This window comes from Bos indicus, chromosome 5 (assembly GCF_029378745.1).
Source record: "Bos indicus isolate NIAB-ARS_2022 breed Sahiwal x Tharparkar chromosome 5, NIAB-ARS_B.indTharparkar_mat_pri_1.0, whole genome shotgun sequence".
Classification (NCBI taxonomy): domain Eukaryota; kingdom Metazoa; phylum Chordata; class Mammalia; order Artiodactyla; family Bovidae; genus Bos; species Bos indicus.
Window position 1 is genome coordinate 104,221,650 of NC_091764.1, and position 18,423 is coordinate 104,240,072.

Here is an 18,423-nt window from a genome sequence, read left to right on the forward strand (position 1 = left end):
TGGGGTGGGCTGTCCCATCGTGACGTCACTTCCGTCCGGGCCTGGCTGGGGTTCGGGCTCCGTGGGCCGACGGGCGGGGGGTGCACGGAGGTGGCATCTGTGAGAGGAGGCGGTGCGGGAGGCCGAGGAGCTCACGCCCGGACCAGTCCAGCGTCCCGGGCCGCTAGCCCCGATCCTGCCGCGCACGAGAGGCGAGACCGGCCGGATGGGCCGCTGAGCCCGGACCGGGGACCGGTGAGGCTCTAGCGGACCGGGCAGCTGGTTCGGGGCGGGAGCGGCCCGCCGGGCTGCAGGGTCCCCGGGAGCCTGGGATGCGGGGAGGGGAGCGGGTCAAGCCTGCCTCTCCTGCTCACCCGGCAGGAAAGCAGGGTTCGGGGTGAGGGGGCCAGGCGCCAGGCTCGGCGGGGACGATGAGGCCCACCCGGGGGAGGTCTGGCGGCGGCCGGGGTGTGAAGGGGGAGCGGAGTGTTTGGGGTCATTTATGGGGCGGGGGTGGGGGGCGGCACTTGAGATTCGCATCCGGAAAGGTGGCGTCGGGGGTTGGGGGAGTGTGCCTTTGGCGGTGGCTTTGGGAAGAGGATGGCTCTGAGTGGGGGAGGCAGAAAACAGGCTCGGGAAAATTTTCCATGGTCCCCCGTCGGAGAGAGGGTTAAGAGCTCTGCTCTCCCTAGAAGCTGATGTTGAACACCTGGAGAAGGGTCTCCCTGGAGTTTGGGGGCCAGTTACAGTGTTTGGAAGGGATCACGCTCTGAGAGTCTCTGCCCTGAGCGGGTGTGCAAAAAGCCTGGCCGCTTCCAACCTTTGAGCCTCCACATTTTCACAGTGTGGAGCTCCCTGGAGCTGAAATCAGGATGTTTCGCTTCATGAGGGACGTGGAGCCCGAGGACCCCATGTTCCTGATGTGAGTATCCCCTCCCCCTCTTGCTCCAGAGCATACATCCGTCCACTTCAGTCTCTGAGTAGTTGAGACAGACACCTGGGCTCCTATTGCGGGCTCAGATCACACCTGGGTGGCCACTCTAAGCTCCAGCTTAGTCTTGGAGGGGATGTCTGTGCCGCTGGTTCCCTATGGCTCTTTTCTTTCGGGGGAGGGGGAGCGGGGAGGTGCTGACCGCTGCCCCTTCTGCCATCTGCTCTGTACTCTCCCTGCACAGGGACCCCTTTGCCATTCACCGTCAGCACATGAACCGGATGTTGTCAGGGGGGTTTGGATATAGCCCCTTCCTCAGCATCACAGATGGCAATCTGCCAGGGACCCGGCCTGCCAGCCGCAGGATGCAGGTAATGGTGCTGCCACAGACCTGAGACTCGAGGAAAGGTGGGAGGGTGGTTAATGCAGTGCTTCATTTTTCTTGCATGCTGGCTGACTTAGCAAGTGGTATGCCTTCTAGGAGTGGGGAAAGGGGTGTGGAAGACAGGCTTTGTGATGCTCCTTTGAGAGGAGGATGGAAAAAAGCAAGGGAGGCCATGGGCTTGGTTTGGGAGGGTGAGGTCGCATGTGGCCTCTGATTTCTATTCCTGACATGTTCCCGTAGGCTGGGGCTGTCTCCCCTTTTGGAATGCTGGGAATGGTAAGTCTTCATCTCCCTGCATCCTTCCATCTCAAACATGCTCTGTAACCCTTAGATATTAGTTCCAAATTTGTCTCTCTGAAATATAGGCTAATGGGTAACCCTAGAGTCTTCATGTGCTCACAGATCTCCGGGCCTGCTGTGTGCTGAGTCCTGTGAGCTGATGAAGCTAACTTACTGACTCCTGTGCTTCTAGGAGTCATGCCCATCAGGGAGATATAATTGCCTGGCAAAATGTCTTTGAGGAGGGAGGTGCTGTTGGAGGGCCAACTAGAGATGATGTGTAGGAGATTTTTCTACAGCTTCAGAAACAACCCCTTTATAGGTTAGACTCCAGTAACACAGACTTGCTTCTTAAAAGTAGGAGGAAATAGGTCAGGCAGGCAGGAAAAAGACGGGATCCTAGTAGCCACAGAGCCTGAGGAGGAGGGCGGGGTGGGTGGGAAGAGAAGCGTCGAGAGAGGCACACTTGTTCTGCTCCTGCTCACGAGGAATGAGGAGGAGCCGCTGCCAGATGTGAAGGAAGGGGAGAGAGGGACCGTGTAGCCAGGTAGCCTATGGGAGCCTGAATTCGGCAACCTGACTCGGTTTCCTTTCTGCTCCAGTCAGGCGGCTTCATGGACATGTTTGGGATGATGAACGACATGATCGGCAACATGGTGAGGGTCTTGTGTCCCACCTCCCCTGGCAAGTCCCTGGAGGTGGGAGTGGGGAAGGCTGTGCTCACAGAGGCCTGCAGGCTGGATAAGACGGCCAGACCCGGGGAGCGCAGGGGTCCTGAGTGGGAAGCAGCGGCGGGCATCTCATGAAATGGGCAGTTAAGGCTCGGTCTCTCCAGGTCTGCCTGGCTTATTGTTGGACTCAGAGGGATTGGGGGGGTGATGGTGAGTCCTCAGTTTGCTTCGGGGCTGCAGGGAGGGATCCCTGCTCCAGAAGCCAGGCCCTGCCCACTCAGCCTTGCAATTCCCTTCCCTCCCCAGGAGCACATGACAGCCGGAGGCAATTGCCAGACCTTCTCCTCCTCCACTGTCATCTCCTACTCCAACACTGGCGATGGAGCCCCCAAGGTCTACCAAGAGACGTCAGAGATGCGCTCGGCCCCAGGCGGGGTGAGTTGGAGGGCTCATCCTATCCCAGGGAGGCACGGTCAGGTGGCCTGGCTGGCTCTTTTCAAGAGGAGGTCTCGGGTGGTGTTTCCCGGCTGGCGAAGCCAGGTTTGGAAGGATCAACTGAGCATGTGGCTCTCCGCCTCCACCAGATCCGGGAGACCCGGCGGACCGTGCGCGACTCCGACAGCGGGCTGGAGCAGATGTCCATTGGGCATCACATCCGGGATCGGGCTCACATCCTCCAGCGCTCCCGAAACCACCGCACGGGGGACCAGGAGGAGCGACAGGACTATATCAACCTGGACGAGAGTAAGCCCCCTTCCAGCTCCAGCCTGCCGGCTTCCTGCCACCAGCCCCTAGCCCCCTTCTCGTGAGCTGAGAAATGGCAGCTTTTTCTCCCTGCTTTGATCCCTAGGTCAGGAAGATCCCCTGGAGAAGGAAATGGCAACCCACTCCAGTATTCTTGCCTGGAAAATCCCATGGACAGAGGAGCCTGGTGGGCTACAGTCCATGGGGTTGCAAAGAGTCAGTCACGACTGAGCCCTCACGCATGTTCCCTAGTTCTGTACGTGTTTCTTGGGCAACATTATGGATGAGCTCCATGTTCTTCACTTACTCGGGGCCTCTTTGTCAGCTTAGGGCTAAGTCAGTACAGGAGATGGCCTCACCGGGGAGGGCAAACTCTTGTCACCTAAGTCAGATATTGATAGTAATCTACCCTATTCCATCAGTGTCTTCCTTTCTCATCTTTATTTCTTTCAAATCAGCCAACATGTATTAAATATGGTGTGTATGGGATTATGCTCCTTAACTAAGTATCCATTTCTGATTTCCTGCTCATGGCTTTGGGAAACCATGGTGAATCCAACTTCCCTTCTCCCCTCCCCCCACCTCCCTGCCCCAAGGCCTTTCAGCCTTGGGTTTTGGTCTCAGACACTGTGGCTCAAGCCTGCATCGGGCACGGGTCTGCCTGGGAAGTGGGGTGGTACTCAGGTGCCCTGTGTGGTCTCCATGTCCTCTTCAGGTGAGGCCGCAGCATTTGATGACGAGTGGCGGAGAGAGACTTCCCGATTCCGGCAGCAGCGCCCTCTGGAATTTCGGAGGCATGAGGCTTCTGGGGGTGGAGGACGAAGGGCTGAGGGGCCTCCCCGCCTGGCTATACAGGGACCTGAGGACTCCCCATCCCGACAGTCGCGCCGCTACGACTGGTGAGGGCCCTGGGCCCTCAGCCTGTCTTGTATCTCTTGTAAGTACCAGGGGGTGGGCAGGGACAGGAGGGGGTGAGGCGTGTAATGTGAGCGTCACTCAGCCTTGAGGCAGAAGCAGCCTAGGTACCCAGCAACCACCACCTTGGATGGTAGAAGAGGTTGGTTTTTTTGGGTTTGTTTTTTTTTTTTTTTTGTATTTATTTAAAAATTTTTAAAATTTTGGCTGTTATCAAGTTTTAGTTGTAGCATGTGGGATCTAATTCCCTGACCAGAGATCAAACCCAGGTCCCCTGCGTTGGGAGCGCAGAGCCTTAGCCACTGAACCACCAGGGAAGTCCCTTAATGTTTATTTATTTTGGCTGCACCAGGTCTTAGGTTATGGCCTGTGAGATCTAGTTCCCCAACCAGGGATGACACCCAGGCCCCCCTGCATTGGGAACACAGAATCCTAGCCACTGGACCACCAGGGAAGCCCCCAAGTAGAAGTTCTAATTGGTACAGAAAGACAGAACTCCTGGCTTCTGTGTCTTGTCTTCCTTTTAATTTGTGTGTTTCTGTTTCCCATCCCAGGTACAAGCTGAGAGGCTGAGACGTCATCCCCTGAGATAACTTTTCCTCTTCAACTCCCACTCCCAATTTAATATTAAATTAACAGGCAAACTGGCCCCAGCCCCTCCCTGGGGGTCTCAGGGAGAACCTTTCACTGCCCCTTTTCCTTTCCTTCTTAAACCTCTTTACCAGGATGACTTGATTTTTCACTTTGCTACTCCATCTCTGAATCTCCCTCCCTTCCTTGTTCTACTCCTGCCATGCATTGAAGGGGCTTTGAGGGTGAGCTCTGGGTTTAGGGGCCCCAGCGACCCTGGCTCTCTGCCCACCTCCTCCTTGGATCCCCTACTGTAGGGGCCACAGCCCTCGTCCAGGGCTGTGTGTGGAGGGAGAGGACCTGTCCCCAGCCCTTTCTCCCTTCCAACCCGCTTCACATCACAAAGGTCTTCCCCATACCCTCTCTGCCTTTATTTTTTGATTTGTGCAACTTGTAACTAGGTGTTTATGAAATAAAGGAGAATGGAAAAAAGACCAAGTAGGCATCTGGCTTTACTTTTTTTTCTTTTAATGTATTTTATTAAAGTATAGTTGATTGATGGTGTTGTGTCTGGCTTTGTTGATCTCTTCCATGTTCAGTTTCAACCCTCCTGTCTCCTAGTCACCTTGTGTTTAGTCGCTGAGTTGTGTCCAGCTCTTTGCAACCCCATGAACTCTTTTCCAGGCAAGAATACTGGAGTGGGTTGCCATTTCCTTCTCTAGTCGCCTTACCTTCCCTCTGTCTCCGTGTGCGGCCTTCTTAACTCGTTCAAGCCCAGCACCGCGTGGTCGCGCAGTGGGGCTGTCAGTGCTTCATGAGAAGCAGCAATGCGTGTGGCCAGGCTGGGTTGCGGTTGAGACTGAGGGCGACTGTCCTGCAGGCTTCCTCGCTTTTGAGGGGGTGGCGGGGCACACCTGTAGGTGTCCGACAAGTTTTCTGCCCCTTGTCGCTTGGGCATTTCTTGCCTGGACTGTGGGCAGGAACACTTGGGGTACAGAGCAGGAAGGACCCCGCTCCAGTCTTCAAACGGGAGGAACTCGAGGCAGCAGTTTTCTTCAAAACCTCCAGCCCCAGTTGTTGAGAATTTGAGCCCAGGGAAGAAAATTAGCCTGGAACCTGAGCAGCTCTGGACCAGCTTGAGAAGCTCTAATTTCTCAAGACATTCGCTCCTGCTTGACCTGGCTCAGCAAATGGGTCACCCTGTCCCTCCCGGGAACTCACCAGTGATGGAGAGTGCCTGTGAGAGTCTGAGGGTGGTTTCTGCTTTATAAACATCTGCTGCCCTTGTCAGTTGATAAATCAAAGGTAAAAACAGCACCGGGTCCTCTCTGGGAAGGAGATTTTCCCGTGTCCTTGACAGGCAAACAGATTGAAGCAGATTTATCCAGACACACAATGGGCAGACGAAGGTGAGCTCGTGAGCAACCAAGCACTGACATCCTGTTCAGATCAGGTACTAAGTCTTAGTCACCCAGCCACTGACGATGCACTTCCAGGGTCAAAGGAACTAACCAGTGATGAATCCAGAAATCCCAGAAGTCAAACAGGAGAGAATTCATCTCCACCTGGGATGCTAAATTGGAGCTCAAAGCGTCCCCAGTCCTCAACTTCCAGTGTAAACTGTGCCCTGTCCAGGTCGCCCCTAGTTTCTTCCTCTGGGAGTGGAGGAACTGTCATCAATCTCCTGAGGAGGCAGCAGGTGAAAGAGCATGGGAGTGTAGAAGGAGCCCCCAGGCTCTTTGGCTCAGCTCTGCCACCAGCCCAGCCATGTGGCCTTGGGCAAGACCTCCCTTCCCTGGACTGCAGCAGTAGGTGTCCCTTCTCACTCCAACGTCTCAGGCTGCAGCTCAAGCCCAACCTCTCACCCTGGATTCCCGCTCCAGTGCCCACGCTCTTTGGGTGTAGTTCTGAGTGGGGGCTGGAGCAGGCCAAGGGTTGCCCTGGTTTCTATCCAGGTGAGTCATCCAGGGTTTCACAAGCATTGCCGTTTGGGTCCTGGCTTCAAACACACGAATAAATCAATTTTCACCCCTGCTCCCAGCTCCTGGGTGATGACCACCCTGCAAACCCAGCTCATATTTGCAAGCCCTGTGATGGTATTCTTCAGCTAAGATACATGGTGGGAAACTAGGCACTAGCAAAATTGAATGAAATGCCCTAAACCCAGCCCCCTGGCACTTTCCTGACCTGTCTGCCATGGCAGGTGAGGGTCAGGGAGCAGGAAAGCACGCAGGAGGAATGCTGATGTTTCATTTCCAGGTCAGCTCTTTGAAATGGCTCAGTCGCCATGACCCAGCCTCGACCTGCCAGGTGTCCAGAGAATGTGGCCAGACTCACTTGGACGATTTCCTCCACCCGAGAAAATGACAGGGTGGAAGAGTCTGAGACTTGGTGGGAGACTATGAATTAGAGAGAGGGGTGAAATTAGGAGTACAGACCGGCAGGAGCAAGCCTGGGGGAAGAGTCTTCACCTCTCAGAGTTGGTGTCCTGCTTTGTAAAATGGGCCTTTTTCCAGGCCCTATTGGCAGTGGGGACACAGATTCATAGCTCAGAAATATGAGAGTGGGGTGCATGAGCACAGAGGATGCGTTTGACTCTGCGTGAGACAGACACCTGATTTTGCCCCTGTGACCCTGCCCCTGTCCTGCACGTTTGGTCCTCCATCTGGCGGCTCGGACAGTACAGAATCTGTCTGCAGTGCAGGAGACCTGGGTTCAATCTCCGGGTCAGGAAGATTCCCTGGAGAAGGAAATGGCAACTCACTCCAGTATACTTGCCTGGAGAATCCCATGGACAGAGGAGCCTGGTGGGCTACAGTCCAGGGGGTCTCAGAGAGTCAGACACCACTAAACCCCTGGTTTCTCCCAGCATCCAGCCCATTCTCCTCATCTGCTCTGTTACCTGCCACCTGGATCGCGTGCAGGGTCTGAACAATTATCCCTGAGATGTCAGTTTTCTCCAGATGGAGACCAACTAAGTGTCTGAAGGTCTGAGGCTAGGACATCTGGGCACAGGAAGCTGGAGGATGGGAGAGAAACGGGTGTGAGAAAGGGCCATGGAGTGGGGTTGAGTCTCTAAAAGAAGGAGCAGAAATACTGGGGGAAAGGTCAAGGTGACACTGATGTAGGAAATGGTTTGATGAAAGAAAACGGAGCGAGGGCTTCCCTGGTGGCTCAGTGGTAGAGAACCCACCTGACAATGCAGGACACACGTTCGATCCCTAGTCCTGGAAGATCCCACATGCTGCGGATCAAATAAGCCCGTGCACCACAACTTCTGAGCCTGCACTCTAGAGCCCAGAAACCGCAACTACTGAAGCCCAAGCATCCTAGAGCCCTTGTTCCACAACAAGAGTAGCCACTAGGATGAGAAGCCTCCACACTGCAACTGGAGAGTAGCCCCTGATCACCCCATCTAGAGAAAAAAGGCCCTCACAGCGACTAAGACCCAACACAGCCAAAAATAAATAAATGTGTGCTAAGTCATTTCAGTTGTGTCCGACTCTTTGCAATCCCATGGACTGTAGCCTGCCAGGCTCCTCCGTTTATGGGATTCTCCAGGCAAGAATACTGGGGTGGGTTGCCATGCCCTCCTCCAGGGCATATTCCCAACCTGGGGATCGAACCTGTGTCTCTTTCATCTGCATTGGCAGGCAGTTTCTTTACACTAGTGCCATCTGGGAAGCCCTATAAAATTATTTTAAAAGTCGTATCTTTTAAAAAGAAAGAACAAAGTAAACAAAACTAGAGTCTAAGAAAACCACCGCTGAACTTAGCCTAGATGTGGAGTGGGGGCAATTCCCAATTCACAGGGAAGGTGGCACAGATAGATCTTAATTCCAAGCAAAGCCAGTATATGATATAACAGCTCGTGGAGTTGAAAGAGACCTTTGAGATCACCTTCTCTGGATGTTCCCCAAAGTGGCAACTGATCAGAACCACCACCCTAGACTCACTAAAGCAGAATCTCAAGGTTGAAGAGGATTCCAGTGCAGCCTAGCAACAATTACAGATGCCCTCCAAACCCCTGCTTCTGCTTCACTGCTTAAGTAACAGGTGACTTGTTGAACCCCATACAGCTACCTAGCAGAACTCAAGAGCCAGGACTCAAAGTCCAGACAGACACAAACCATACTAACGTGCTGTGCGGCATGATTCCCCGTGGGGGTCCTTTAAATAGAACATTCCTTGACTTTTTTTTTTAATTTCAAATTTATAACATTTACCCAAGTCAAAGCATAGTGTTTAAAATGATGGATGCCAGTGGCACAGTATGTCTGGTTTATTTGTGCTTTTTTTTCAATATTTTTTAACATACAATAAAATTTCTGTGCATGAGTTCTATGAGTTTGAGCACTTGCAGACTTGTGGAAGCGCCACTACTATCAGGATCAAAATAATTCCCTCAAAGGACTTCCCTGGTTGTCCAGTGGTTAAGACTCCAAGCTTCTAGTGCAGGGGCCCTGGGTTCGATCCCTGGTCAGAGAACTAGATCCCACAGGCCGCAACTAAGAGTTCAAAGATCCTGCAGGCTGCAACTAAGACCCGGCACAGTCAAATAAATACATACATAGACATTTCTAAAGAAAGTTCTGTCACCCCAAACCCTCTTCTGCTACTTCTTTATGGCCACCCCCTTCCCCCAATCTTAACCCTTGGCAACCACTGATGTGTTCATCACTGGTACAAATGTACCATTTCCAGAATGTCATATAATGAAATGATACACAGGCATACATTGTTTTATTGTGCTTTGCTTTATTTACTTCGCGGATTCTGTTTTTTGGCATTTTTTTTTTTTAAACAAATTAAACATTTGTGGAAGCCCAGCACTGAGCAGGGCCATTGGTACCATTTTTTCCGACATTTTGCTCACTTCATGTCTCTATGCCGTGCTCAGATGCTTCAGTGTGCCCAACTCTTTGCGACTGTAGCCTATGGACTGTAGCCTGCCAGGTGTCTCTGTCCATGGGATTCTCCAGGCAAGAATACTAGAGTGGATTGCCATGCCCTCCTCCAAGGGATCTTCCGGACCCAGGGATGGAACACATGTCCCCTCTGGCTCCTGCATTGCAGGTGGATTCTTTACTGCTGAGCCACTGGAGAAGGTAATTCTGGCAACATCCAAACTTTCTCGTTATCATTATATTTGCAAAGGTGATCTGTGGCCAGTGAGCTTTTTTAAGTCTTTATTGAACTTGTTACAATACTGTTTTTTCTTTATGTTTTGTTTTTTTGGCCAAGAGTCATGTGGGATCTTAGTTCCCCGACCAGGGATCAAACTCGCATCCCCTGCATTGGGAGGTGAAGTTTTAACCCCTGGACCGCCTGGGAAGACCCTGATCAGTGACCTTTGATGTTACTATTGCAAAAAGATTACGACTTGCTGGAGGCCCTGATGATGGTGAGGATTTTTTAGCGATGAAGCATTTTAAATTAAGGATGAAGCATTTCTAAAGTAAGGTATGGAGCATTTTAAAATAAAGCATTTTTAAATTAATTAATTTTTAGACATAATGCCAGTGCACATATAATAGACTATCATATGGTGAAAACATAATTTTTATGTGCACTGGGAAACCAAAAATTCATCTGACTCACTCCGGAACCAAACCAGCAATAAAGGTGTTGCTATGCTATGCAACCTTTGGAGAGTGACTCTTACACTCAGCATAAAGCCTTTAAGAGGCACTCATGTTGTTGTGCATAGTAATAGTTCACTCCTTCCTACTGCCAAGCGCTGTTTCACTGTGTGTTTATGGTTTGTTCATCCATTCGTCTGTCAAAGAACATTCCAGTTGTTTCCAGTTTTTGGCAATTATGAATAGAACTGCCATAAAAAATCATGTACACGTGTGTGAACATGTTTTAGTTTCTTTAGGAGTGAAATGGCATGGGATTTCTAGGTCATATGGAAGTGCATATTTAACTTTGTGAGAAAATGCCAAACTGTTTCGCAGAGTGCTGGACCATTTTGCAATCCCAGCAGCCATGTACGAAGAGTTCCAGTTGCTGTATCCTTGCCAGTAGCTGGTATTGTCAGCTTCTATTTTATTTTGCCCATTCTATTAGATGTGTGGGCATTCTTTCATGCACAGTGAAACGTTTATAAACATCTCACCATGGTTTTAATTTGTATTTCCCTGGTGATTAATGGTGCTGGACAGCCTTTCATGCACTTGTTTGTCATCATTATAACCTCTTTGATGACATGTCTAAGGCTTTCAGCTCTTTTTTCAAAATTGGGTTATTTTCTTATTGTTGAGTTTCAAGCTTTCCTTATGTATTCTAGTTAGAAGTCTTTTGTTAGATAGGGATTTACAAGTATTGTCTCCCATTCTGTAGTTTGTTTTTTCCTCTTTTTGGTGTTGTCTTTTTCAAAGCAAAATTCTAAATTTTGATGAAGTCTAACTTCTCACTTTTTTTTTTTTCTTTTATGAATCATGATTTTGGTGTCCTATCCAGGGACACTTTGCCGAACTCTTGGTATCTGACTAAGATTTTCTTCTGCTATTTTCTGAAAGTCTTCTGGTTGTACATTTGTATTTACATCTCTCCTTGGTTGCGTTTTGGTAACTTATGACTTTCAGAGTTGGTCTGATTTATCAAAGCCGTTGGATTTGTGTGTAGAATTATTTGTAGAGTTCCCTTACTAACCTTTAATCTTTGTGGGGTGTGCAGTGAGATCTCCTTTTATTCCTAATATTGGTTATCTGTATTTTCTCTTTTTTTTTCTTTTTGTTCAGTATGGCTAGAGGTTTATCAATTTTATTGATCATTTCAAAGAATCAATGTTTATTTCATTGCTTTTTTTTTTTTGGTTTTCATATTCATTATTTCCTGCTCTTGGGTTTTCCTCCTACTTGCCTTTGCTCATCTTTATGTAACTTCTCAAGGTAGAGAGGTACAGATTGTTGACTTTAGACCTTTCTAACGCAAGCATTTGATACTCTAATTTTTCCTGTAATCACTACTTTAGTGATTACACATATTTTTAATATTTTATATTTTTCTTTTTGTTAAGTTCACAATATTTCCTAATTTCTTTTGAGACTACCTTTGGACTCTGGGTTTAGAAGTGTGTTGTTTAATTTCCAAGTGTTTGGCAACTTCCTTTTTATCTGTTACTGATTTCTAGTTTTAATTATATTATGCTCAGAACGTATACTTTGTATGACCTTTTAAATTTGTTAATTTTATGACCCAGGATATAATCTATCTTGGTAAATGCTCTGTGTGCACTTGGAGAAAAAAAAAAGTGTATTATACTATCTTGTGGGAGTCTTCTAGAAATTTTAATTAGTTCCTGGTATTTGATGGCATCATTCAGTTTTATGAAGTGAAGTTGCTCAGTTGTGTCCGAGTCTTTGCGACCCCATGGACTGTAGCCTACCAGGCTCTGGGATTTCCCAGCAAGAGTACTGGAGTGGGTTGCCCTATACAGCTATATATTCACTGATTTTGTTTCCTTGTTCCATTGATTACTGGGGGAGCAGTTTTGACTTTTTTTTTTGCTGTAACTGTAGACTTGTCCATTTTCTCCTTGATATATATCAGTTTCTGCTTCATGTATTTTGAAGCTCTGTAGTTAGACACAGAGACATTTTGAATTATGTCTTCTTGGAAAACAACTTTTTATCGTTGTTCTTCATCCCTGGTAATTTTCTTTGCTCTAAAGTTCATTTGTCTGATGTTACTACAGTCACTTCATCTTTCTTTTGATTAGTATTTGCATGGTACTTCTTTTCCCATCCTTTTACGTTTTTTTTTTTTTTTACTATTTGTTCGTTTAGTTAGCTGCACTGGGCCTTAGTTGCGACATATGGGACCTAGTTCTCTGAACAGGGATTGATGCCAGACAGTGGAAACGTAAATTCTTAACCACTGGATCACTAGGGAAGGACCTCTTTCTTTATTCTTGACATCTCAAGTCTCTTCTGTTATTTCTCTTCTGTCTCAAGATCACCCTTTAGCATTTCTTTTACAGTAGATCCAATGGTAACAAATTCTCATACTTTTCCTCCACCCAAGAATGTCTTTATTCCACATTCATTCCTGAGTGATATTTTCACTGGATACAGAATTCTGAGTTGACAATGTTCTTTCAGGACTTTAAGCATTGTTCCACTTTATTCTGGCTTCTGTAGCTGCTAATGAGAAATCTTCTGTAATCTGAATCATTGTTTTTCATATATGTTTTTGTATATGAAACGCATTGTCTTTCTCTGAATGGCCTTAGAGTGTTTTTCTGTCTTTAATTTTCAGCAATTTGATTATGATGTGTCTGGTCATGGATTTCTTTGAGCGTATCCTGTTTGCTCTCACCAAGTTTCTTGAGTCTGTATGTTTATCTTTGAAGAAAGTAGGGAAAACCACTAGATCATTCAGGTATGACCTAAATCAAATCCCTTATGATTATACAGTGGAAGTGACAAATAGATTCAAGGGATTAGATCTGATAGAGTGCCTGAAGAACTATGGACAGAGTTTCATGACATTGTACAGAAGACAGGGATCAAGACCATCAGCAAAAAAAGAAATGCAAAAAGGCAAAATGGTTGTCTGAAGAGGTCTTACAAAAAGCTGTGAAAAGAAGAGAAGCTAAAGGCAAAGGAGAAAAGGAAATATATACACATTTGAATGCAGAGTTCCAAAGAATAGCAAGGAGAGATAAGAAAGCCTTCCTCAGTGATCAGTGCAAAGAAATAGCGGAAAACAGCAGAATGGGAAAGACTAGAGAGCTCTTCAAGAAAATTAGAGATACCAAGGGAACATTTCATGCAAAGATGAGCACAATAAAGGACAGAAATGGTATGAACCTAACAGAAGCAGAAGATATTAAGAAGAGGTGGCAAGAATACACAGAAGAACTGTACAAAAAATATCTTCATGACCCAGATAACCACGATGGTGTGATCGTTCATCTAGAGCCAGACATCCTTGAATGCGAAGTCAAGTGGGCCTTAGTAAGCATCACTACAAACAAAGCTAGTGGCGGTGATGGAATTCCAGTTGAGCTATTTCAAATCTTATAATATGATGCTGTGAAAGTGCTGCTGCACTCCATATGCCAGCAAATTTGGAAAACTCGGCAGTGGCCACAGGACTGGAAAAGGTCAGTTTTCATCCCAATCCCAAAGAAAGGCAATGCCAAAGAATGCTCAAACTACCGCACAATTGCATTCATCTCACACGCTAGTAAAGTAATGCTCAAAATTCTCCAAGCCAGGCTTCAACAGTACGTGAACCACGAACTTCCTGGTGTTCAAGCTGGTTTTAGAAAAGGCAGAGGAACCAGAGATCAAATTGCCATCATCCACTGGATTATCAAAAAAGCAAGAGAGTTTCAGAAAAACATCTACTTCTGCTTTACTGACTACGTCAAAGCCTTTTTTGACTGTGTGGATCACAATAAACTGTGGAAAATTCTGAAAGAGATGGGAATACCAGATCACCTGACCTGCCTCTTGAGAAACCTGTATGCAGGTCAGGAAGCAACAGAACTGGACATGAAACAACAGACTGCTTCCAAATAGGGAAAGGAGTATGTCGAGGCTGTATATTGTCACCCTGCTTATTTAACATATGCAGAGTACATCATGAGAAACGCTGGACTGGAAGAAGCACAAGCTGGAATCAAGACTGCCAGGAGAAATATCAATAACCTCAGATATGCAGATGACACCACCCTTATGGCATAAAAGTGAAGAAGAACTAAAGAGCCTCTTGATGAAAGTGAAAGAGGAGAGTGAAAAAGTTGGCTTAAAGCTCAACATTCAGAAAACTAAGATCATGGCATCTGGTCCCATCACTTCATGGCAAATAGATGGGGAAACAATAGAAACAGTGACAGATTTTATTTTTGGCAGCTCCAAAATCACTGCAGATGGTGACTGCAGCCATGAAATTAAAAGACGCTTACTCCTTTAAAGAAGAATTATGACCAACCTAGACAGCATATTAAAAAGCAGAGACATTACTTTGCCAACAAAGATCTATCTAGTCAAAACTATGGTTTTTCCAGTAGTCATGTATGGATGTGAGAGTTGGACTATAAAGAAAGCTGAGCACCAAAGAATTGATGCTTTTGAACTGTAGTGTTAGAGAAGACTCTTGAGAGTCCCTTGGACAGCAAGGACATCCAACCAGTGAATCCTAAAGGAAATCAATCCTGAATATTCACTGGAAGGACTGATGCTGAAGCTGAAACTCCAATACTTTAGCCACGTGATGCAAAAATCTGACTCATTTGCAAAGACCCTGATGCTGGGAAAGATTGAAGGCTGGAGGGGAAGGGGACGACAGAAGATGAGATGATCGGATGGCATCACCGACTTGTTGGACATGAGTTTGAGTAAACTCCGGGAGTTGGTTGTGGACAGTGAGGCCTGGCTGTAGTCCATGGGGTCGCAAAGAGTCAGACACGACTGAGCGACTGAACTGAAGTGAACTGATGTTTATCTTTTGCCAAATTTGGGACATTTTTAGCTACGATTTCTTTTTTTTCTTTATATATTTTATTGAACTATAGTTGACTCACAATGTTTCAGGTGCACAGCAACGTGGTTCAGTTATACATATACACATATTATTTTTTAAATTATTTTCCATTCTAATAATTTTTCTGTTCTGTATTTTTCGCCTCGCCTTCTGAGAATCTGTTGACAGAAATGTTAAACCTTTTAATATTGTTTGACAGGCCCTGAGGCTCTGGTAATTTTTTTGTTGTTTTTATTTTTTATCTCTTTTTATCTGTTGTTTAGATTTCATAATTTTTTTTTGGCTGTGCCACTCAGCTTGTGGGATCTTTGTTCCCTGATCAGGGATTGAACCCAGGCCCTGGCAGTGAAAGCTCAAGTCTTAACCACTGGACCACTAGTGAATTCCCCAAAATTGCATAATTTGTATTGATCTACCTTCAAACTCACGCTTTTGTCTGTTATCTTCATTCTGCTATTAAAACCTATCCAGCAAAGATTTTATTTTGGTTATTCCTATCTTTCAGTTCTAAAATCTCCATTTACTTCTTTGTAGCTTTTACTTCTCTGCTGAAACTTTCTATTAATATATTTTCATTTGTTTCAAGAGCATTCTCCCTTTCTTTTTCCAATATAGTTATACTGTTTTGCAGTCTTTGCCTTCCAAAAACTCTGTCATCTTTGTCTTTTCCTAGAGAGCTCTTTGTATGCTGAGTAATTTCAGATCATACCCTGAAAGATGGAATACAGTTTCAAGACTCTGGGTCTTATGAAAATACTAAAGAGAATATCTTCTGTTTCAGCAAGTGATCGACCAGGTTAGAGTCAGGCAGCAACCTGCCTTTTTTTGCACTGTGGTTCCAATGTCAATTTAATTTTCAGTTTGCAGTGCTATTCGGATCAGTCCTACACGTGTGCCACCCAGTGGCCAGTCAGACCTGGACCGTGGCCCATCCTATAGCTCAGCTCACAAGGCTTCAGGTAAGCTGTTCAGGGTCAGATTCATGCTTGCACAGTTCAGAGGTGAGCCCAGGAGTTTGCACAGAGCTATCTGGGCTGCTCTCTTGATTTCTCTTTCTGTGATCTCCTGGTACTTTCTGGTTCTCTGGAGCTTCTCTTTCCAATCCTCTGGCCCAAAAGTCAGAGTTTTAGTTTCTCTGCTCTGCTGGACATTTTTTGTTTTTTAACATTTATTTGGCTGAGCCATGTCTTAGTTGTGGCACTTGGATCTTTAGTTGCTGTCCAGGGACCAAATTTCGGCCCTTCTGTTTTGGGGGTCTTAGCCACTGGACCACCAGGGAAGTCCCTCTGCTGGACATTTCTCACTATGTGTCTGGGTCAAGCAATAAGAGAAGAGAGAAAGGAAAAAGAAGGGCAGATTCGCTCCACATTTTTGTGCCCAGAGCTCCAGTGGTCAGAGAGAAGGGTTTTCCTTCCCAGAGTTTTCAGTGTCTGCCCAGCCACCGTTGCCGTCACCGTGCTGCTGTGGCGACCGCCACCCTGGTGTCCTGTGGGGCTGGAGGGGAGAGGGGAAAGAAAGAGGGGACTTCCCCCCACTGCCAGAGCCCCTTAGACCTGCAGCAGAGGGCTCCAAGGGGAGCCTTTCAGCTCACACCAGATGTGCACTTCTAGGTTTGGGCTGCCTTTGGGTTCATTCCAGGTGATACTGGAGGGGTGGGGGGAAAGGAAAACTCACCACTGCTTTACTGGAACTTTGAATTCTGGTGTCTTTCTCCCAGCTACCATTTACTTCTTGGTTGCTTGTTTGCTTTTTGGGTTTTTCTGGTTGCACTGTGTGGTTTACAGGATCCCAGTTCCCAGGGATCGAACCCCAGGCTCTCAGCAGGGAAAGTGCATGGGTCGAAATCTCTGGACCACCAGGGACGTCCCTGCTTTGTTTACTGTTCACCACAGATCTCAGATAACTGCTCTGTGTGTTCTGTCCAGGACTGTCAGAGAGACAGGGTGGGGTGAGCCTACTCCATTTACAATCTATGTGACCCTAAGCAGGTTAAGATGACTTTTCTGTACCACGCCCGTCATCTTTAGAAGCGGATGGTAGTGATATTAACCTCAGAAGTTTGTTGTATTAAATGAGTTTATATCCATAAGGCACTAAGAGTGCTTGATCACAGTAAGTGCTAAATAAATATTACTAACAGTACTTAATAATAAATAATATTTTTCATTAGCAATTATCATAGAAAGATTAGAAAATAGAGATGGGCAAAAAGATGAAAGTCACCCAAAATCCCAATGCCCAGAAGTATAATATATGCATCCTGATTTGTATTATTTCAGATTTTTCAGTCAAGATATATTTATTAATTGACTGGACACATGAACAATTAGTAGAAGCATAGAACTGTATTCCCTGTCCTGTTCCCCAAATGATACATTTCGCTTTAGGGAGCCAAAGCAGGTCACAGGAAGAAAACTTTCAAGCTCTCGGCCTTCTTCCCACGATTCCTCCCACTCAGAATGCTCATCCTCCCCTTTCTTTATCAGGTTCACTGCTACTTGGGTATCTAGTTTCAATTTAAAGGTCACATCCTCTTAGGAGGCTTCCCTGACCCCAGATGAGAAGTAGATTCTCTGGTAAGGGCTTTCGTGTCACCCTATACTTCTTAGTACTTACCACGCACTTAATTATGTAACCATACAGTTAAGAATCTCAGAGGACAGACAAGTTCTGTACTCAAGAGTTTCACATTTGCTCATTTTTCTCTCCCAAAATGAGCAGGATGGTGCCCCTGGCCTCCCCATCCATCCTCCAAGGCGCTATGGTTGAAGCCTGTTCGGCTGATCCAAGGTGGCACTAATCTGGGCAAGTCTGCTTACATAAATGGGCCACCACAGCTCCGAGCTGAGTCAATGAGCAGTGAAGTCCCATTTTCCAGTCCAACCGCAGAGATTCGAATTCAGTAGGAACCGGGGTGCGAGTGGGGTCCAGCAATATGCATTTTCAAAAGCTGCCCTGATGATTCTGATGCTGATGGACCAAAAAAACTGCTTGTGGTAGGACACCTCCGACACGCCTTCCAAAGATCCTTGCCTTCCAACCATCACTAGGCTGGACCTGGTGACTGGTAAATGACGGGATGTTTCCTCCCCAGTTAGGTTACAGAAGACTGGGCTTTCACCTTGCTGAGGTGGTCTCTGGCTCTTGCTCTGATGAAGGGGGCAGCCTCTGACCTATAGTCAGCCAAGGAGGGAGGACCTCAGCCTGACCACCCAGAGGTAGGGAATCCTGCTGACAATCACTGGCTATGCCCGGAAGTCAGTCCCACCCACTGGAACCCTGAGCTGAGACACCCTCAGTCACACCCTGCGGTAGCCTTGGAAGGGACCCTGAAAACTCAGCAGAAAACTGTAGTGCTGAGTTGTGCAGATTTCTGGGCCATAGAAACCGAGATAATAACCATGTGTTGTTTTAAGCCGCTAGGTTTCAGGGTAATTTGTTATACAGCA

At 47.1% G+C, this 18,423-nt stretch overlaps 1 protein-coding gene across 1 annotated transcript; it reads left to right on the top strand.

Moving 5' to 3' along the window:
• Positions 1–18: 18 nt before the first annotated feature.
• Positions 19–4,968, top strand: MLF2 (myeloid leukemia factor 2). Its single transcript, XM_019960268.2, has 9 exons — positions 19–234; positions 824–901; positions 1,155–1,281; positions 1,536–1,571; positions 2,177–2,230; positions 2,552–2,680; positions 2,830–2,989; positions 3,705–3,926; positions 4,459–4,968. Exons 2-8 carry the CDS (start codon positions 852–854, stop codon positions 3,890–3,892), a joined length of 744 nt encoding a protein of 247 aa, XP_019815827.1. The 5' UTR covers positions 19–234; positions 824–851; the 3' UTR covers positions 3,893–3,926; positions 4,459–4,968.
• The last annotated feature ends 13,455 nt before the right edge of the window (positions 4,969–18,423 follow it).